Source organism: Pelophylax lessonae (genome assembly GCF_965119305.1).
Source record: "Pelophylax lessonae genome assembly, chromosome: 6".
NCBI lineage: Eukaryota > Metazoa > Chordata > Amphibia > Anura > Ranidae > Pelophylax > Pelophylax lessonae.
In genome coordinates, this window is record NC_138773.1 from 89,357,900 (window position 1) to 89,363,899 (window position 6,000).

The window sequence follows — 6,000 nt, forward strand, 5'->3', positions numbered from 1 at the left end:
ACAGCACTTTCAAAACCCACTGCAGTTGTGATCTGCAGCCGCTGTCAATGTCAGGTGAACGACACCCCAAATGCAGGTTGCAAACACACTGCATTTGCCTGCACTTGATATCATGGTACAAAAGTACTATGCAATCTGGTTGCAGTGCTTTTCCAAAAGTGGCGCATGCACAACCTTTAGTGCAATGCACTAAAGTCAAATCCAACCTCACCCAATGAATCGCACAGGAATGTGCAGCACGTTCCTTTGTGATCCATAGTGTGAACTGGGGCTTAAGAGGGTCTCAATGCGGGGTTTCCAGATTTTGTGAATGCTGTGATTGGCTGTCACACGATTGGAAGATTCCCGATTGCAAGTATGTATAATGAGCTGCCCATGACATCTTAGTTTCTGTACTGGGAGCATGCAGTGAACGCGCTTTCAGCACAGAAAAGCTGTTCATGGATGCATATATGTGGCCCCACAGCATTAAATCCCACCCGCCCAGTGGCTGCCTATATGCCTACGACTGGCGGGAACAGGTTAAGGGGTGATAACCTGTGTAGTAATCTTTATGACTTTAATACTAATTTTATTATCACTAGTAGAGGTAAGATGTGTGTTTTGTGATTTGAAATCTGAGAATAAAGTAGTAAATAAGGTGTGCTATCAAAGGAATAAGGGTCTTTTGACCACAGGTTTTCTGCTTAGGCCTGCCTGTCAGTTTTTCAGGCGGACCTGATCGGACCCTTTAGTTTCCCCTATGGAGCAGCGGAAGTCTATCGCCATCCAAACCGATCTTGCCTGCAAAATCCATATAGATTGTGGTCCTATTTTCCATTTGTCTGGTAGACCAGATGAAAACAGACAGGCTGTTCATTTCCACCCGATTTCTCCATAAAGGAGAGCGGGATTGTGTCCATGCTCACTCTGCCCAGTGGAGCTGACGGAACCTGTCTTCCGCCTGCTCAGCGGGGATCAGCGGAGCAATCCCCCGCTAAGCAAGCAAAATCTGAAAGACCGAGGCGCCCGTGTAAAAGGGGCCTAACGCAGAAAAAAAAAAAAAAACAGGTTTGTAAATTGAGCCTATGGTCAGACATTGCCCGGCCAGGAACAATATTGGATATCTACTATGTTTTGTTGTGAGATTCTTATGTATTCTTCCCTTCACCCTCCCAGCTTCCTTTATGTGTATGTATGTGGAATAGCAAGTCCAACCCCAGCCTTTAAGCTGACCAAACGATTATAGATTTTTTTTTTCTTTCAGCCTGCAGACATAACAAAAGAGATCTAACAGATTCCTCCATCCATGCTGAATAGCAGATGGACAAATCTCACCTGCTGGCTATTGTATTGTGACAGCCAGCTTCAGCGGCTGTCAGAATACCTGAACAGTGCCTGCTTCTCATTGGATACAGGCACTGTTCAGCTGACAAATTTCCACCTGGTTTCTTCAACAAAAGCTGGAGCTGGGTGGTACCAACAGGGGTATCCATGGCACGAATTTTGGCTGATTCAACAAGACAAAATTTGAGCTGTGTATGGCAGCCTTAACTTTGTAAAACTATAACAAAAAAGTTAGACTTAACACCTTTTTTTAGGATTTCCTTGCCATGAGAGCCTATCCAGTAATAGTGATTGCTTTCTGTGTACTTTCCCATCCAACTGAGCAGAAAATCGCTCTAAGCAGGTTTAAGTGAATGGGCTAATGAGAGCCGATTTCTGATCGATTGTCATTACCTCTGCTTCATTAAGCATTAGGCTAATATATTTTAGCTATGCTCTAACATTCAAACCACTACCCCTTACGCCAGGGGTCTTCAAACTACGGCCCTCCAGTTGTTCAGAAACTACAATTCCCATCATGCCTAGTCATGTCTGTGAATGTCAGAGTTTCACAATGCCTCATGGGATGTGTAGTTCCACAACAGCTGGAGGGCCGTAGTTTGAGGATCCCTGCCTTAAGCTGATATAATGGTGGGGCTTGCTTGATCAGCTGTAGCTTAGCTGTAAGTCGTTCCACTTGTACTTAGATGATCCACAACAGTGACACAGACAAAGAGGGGATGTGCTGGTCCTGCTGGTTGGGAATGGGTTAGCATATCCCTTCAGTTGAAAAGGTAATTGTTACAAAACCTTAAGGAAATGGATAATTTATGACACACATCCTGCGGGAGGCCAGGGCCCCTGATGGGTTGTTACACTGTGAAATATGTAACATTCAAACCTTTTCTTCTTTTCAGATACTCAACAGAAGCAAACCACTCCAGAGCCAAACCTAAAGAGAAGATCCCGCTTCAGCTTTTCAGGCTGGTTAAGACCAAAGGATAAAAATAAAACTTAAGGAGGGATTGTGTTGGACATGATCAGTGATGTGCAATAAGTATATGACTTTTTTTTATGGAAACACTGGATCACAGTTGACACTACGACATATACTACCCCGAGCTATCTCCTGCCTGAACTGTCCAGGCCCTAAAATGACTGCAGCCTCTAGCTCATTGAGCCTTCACTGGACATTTAGTATGACAACTGTGAATATGCCATGTGGAAGAACCTCTTAAATTATAGTACACTGGGCCAAATTAACCAAAAAGGCCTTAAAGCTTTGCTACAAAGGGTGCAGTAACACATTCAATTGAAATCTGTCCCCTGCAGCAGCTTTAACTTCTATCTGATACCATGCCGGGACCAATGAGAAAGAAACACGTGTAGGCTCCAACTCCAGTCCTATTTATAGCTTACACGGGGCTGAGGATTTCTTCCCCCGCCCCCATGTGACCGCACTTGGTGCCTTAGCAAAAGGAAGTTAAGTCACATGATCTGCCATACCCAGAAAGACCAAAGAGGAGATGTAAGCTGCTGCAGGGGCTGGCATCAATGTGAGCCTTCAATGTTTCTTATTTTAAATATACATTAATTTGAACCTGTTGCTATGCTGTGCTTTTTGCCACATTTGGAAGTTTTGTGCCTGGTGCTGCGCTGAATTGCCCTAATGGCCTACAAGACTGTACTTCCTGCTGTCTACTGTCTGAGAATTGTGCGTTTGGTGTTTGTGAGTTTGAATGCAGTGATGTATCTACCAAGCTTTCACAGAACTCTAAAACCTCTGAGCAAAGTGACTGGGAAATCCTCAACTACTTCTCTGTGAAAGTCGCCATTAATTCTCTCTAAAGGGAATCTATCAAGATTGGGAAACATGGGAGCAGTGACTGCTTTTGTTTTTTGTTTTTCATCTGCCACCGGATATGCACATGCTTGATCTAGGTCTACCAAGCAGTAAAGGTAAACATAAGGTACCTTGCTCACATGGCTTTCTGGCATTTTAGTTCTCATGGGAGGGGCAGGTGTGGCATCCAGTCCTGCTACAGACAGTCCATTAAAGCCAACGGCATGCTGCAGCTGGACGGACCGAAAGCTGTACCAAGTAGGACCGACGTTTAGGACCTTGTGCATTCAGGAATGTGTGCAAGTCTGTACCTACCCACAACAACCTACCAGTAACCACTCCCATATTGTCACCCCAACAGATTCCCTATGATTTGTTAATATACTATGTGTGTGAATAGTTAAGTCCCTGCTGACCTAGATCAAAAATTCTTAATCCTGGAGCCCACAGTCACCCAAAAGACAATCCCTGAGATCTTCTCAGCCCCATGACACTGTGTTCCTGGGTTACTTTTCCAGGGAGTAAGTACAGGACTCTGATGTTTTGTGCACTTTTACTAAAACAAGCCATTTCGTATTTCATTTTGTATCTGAACAGAGTATGTCTTTTTAATAAAACTATTATTTTATAATGTGGTGCTGGATCTGTTTCATTTGGTGATCTTTATATTAAATGATTTTTACATTCATCCACAAGGAAAGCTAGGTAAGACCCTAGGGTAGCGGTCTCCAAACTGAAGCCCTTTGCTTGCCTTTATCTGGCCCTGACATCCACTGACTCCAACAATGGGGTACTATTCTTTTCACTGACGTCATCAAAAGGGGACAATTCTTCCCACTGACGCCAATCATGAGGTACAATTTCTTCCATTGACACCAGCAATAGGACATAATTCCTTCCATTGATAATGGGGCATAATTCCTTCCACTGACACCAACAATGGGGCATAATTCCTTCCATTGACACCAACAATGGGGCATAATTCCACAGGACAACTATTAGTCTTGCACTTCACAAATCTGGCCTTTATGGAAGAGTGGCAAGAAGAAAGCCTTTGTTGAAAGAAAGCCATAAGAAGTCCCATTTGCAGTTTGGGAGAAGCCACGTGGGGGGACACTGCAAACACTTGGAAGAAGGTGCTCTGGTCAAAATAACCTTTTGGCCTAAAAGCAAACATGGTGAAGGGAGCATCATGTTGTGCAATGCTTTTCTTCAGCAGGGACAGGGAAGCTGGTCAGAGCTGGTGGGAAGATGGATGGAGCCAAATACAGGGCAATCTTAGAAGAAACCCTGTTAGAGTTCTCAAAAGACTTGAGACTGGGGCGGAGGTTCACCTTCCAGCAGAACACTGACCCTAAACATACAGCCAGAGCGACAATGGAATGGTTTATCAAAGCATATTCATGTGTTAGAATGGCCCACTCAAAGTCCGGACCTAAATCCAATTGAGAATTTGTGGCAAGACTTGAAATTGCTGTTCACAGACGCTCTCCATCTAGTCTGACAGAGCTTTAGTTATTTTGCTAACAAAAAAATGGCAACATTTTCACTCTGAATATGTGCAAAGCTGGTAGAGACATCCCCAAAAAGACTTGCAGCTGTACTTGCAGTGAAAGGTGGTTCTACAAAGTATTTACTCGGGGGATGAATACAAATGCACGTCACACATTCAGACATGTATTTTAAAAAAAAAAATTGAAAACCATTTATTATTTTCCTTCCACTTCACAATTATGTGTGACTTTGTGTTGGTCTATCACATAAATTCACAATAAACGTTTTTGGTTGTAACATAACAAAATGTGGGAAATTTTAGGGGTATGAATACTTTTTCAAGGCATTGTATTAATACTAATGAAAGCAGTCATGCTTATACAAGGCAAACAACAATATGTAAGGTGCAGTAACCCCCCTAGCAATTGAAAATAATGATGTTAGCAGAAATCTATTGGCTGCAATGGCAGTGGAAATCCTACATTGTGAACATAGGAGGTGCTCGCTCTGCACAGATGCCATTCATTCATTTATATTTTCTCAATTCATGCAAAGTGTTCTATGACTGTATGAGGTAAAAGAGGTAGTGGGGTGATTCCACAACCTCCACCTTATCCAACCAGAGAGCACTTTACATTCATTAACCACTTGCCCGACCGTCTGCCGGCTTTTTACTGCGGCAGGGCGGCTCGGCTGCGTCCAGTCACGTAGTACTACGTGACTGAAGTGCATGTGGTTTTGGCGCCGTGTGCGCGCACCACCGGAGCCGGGCTCCCGCTGTGTTTAGACACATCGGGAGGTGGGCCACGGGAGTAGAGGTGGCAATTGCCGCCTTCCTCCTTCGATCGTCCGGGAAACGGAGAGAAGCAGGAGTCAGGTCTTCCATGTTCCACATTAAGCAACCACTGACGGATGGTGGGGGGTCAGATTGGGCCCAAAAACGAGGGTTAAGGGATTTGGCAGCGTTCAAAAGGTGAGGGGTAATGAAGCGTTTCAAACGGTGGAAAGGAACATCCGAGCAGTGGAAGAGAATTGTCCATTGCTCCCGAGGAATCGGGCATCCTTGTATCTTACCAATCCAGTGAATTACCTCCGTTCAGAACCTCCTGATTTTTGGACAGGACCACCACAAATGTGCATGGGAGCCCCTGCCCCCACATCCCCTCCAGCATTTGTCAGAAATGGTGGGAAAAATGCGATGTAGAGTCACTGGAGCAAGATGCTAACGGGTGAGCAATTTATAGTTAATTTCAGGGGACTCCGCATTATTACTTCTGTAACATTGTAACTCTCCGGCATCCACAAAATTGGAGAGCATCAAGAGCCCTGAAAATAAAGACTACTAGCTTCCTGGTTGC

The 6,000-nt window shown here is 44.3% G+C and overlaps 1 protein-coding gene across 1 annotated transcript in view; it reads left to right on the forward strand.

Moving 5' to 3' along the window:
• Positions 1-3,170, forward strand: part of MICALL2 (MICAL like 2) — a 160,798-nt gene extending 157,628 nt beyond the window's left edge. Inside the window, exon 18 of the mRNA XM_082261698.1 lies at positions 2,223-3,170. Coding sequence (XP_082117824.1) covers positions 2,223-2,323 — 101 coding nt within the window. The 3' untranslated portion in view covers positions 2,324-3,170. The remainder of the gene's footprint in view (positions 1-2,222) is intronic.
• The last annotated feature ends 2,830 nt before the right edge of the window (positions 3,171-6,000 follow it).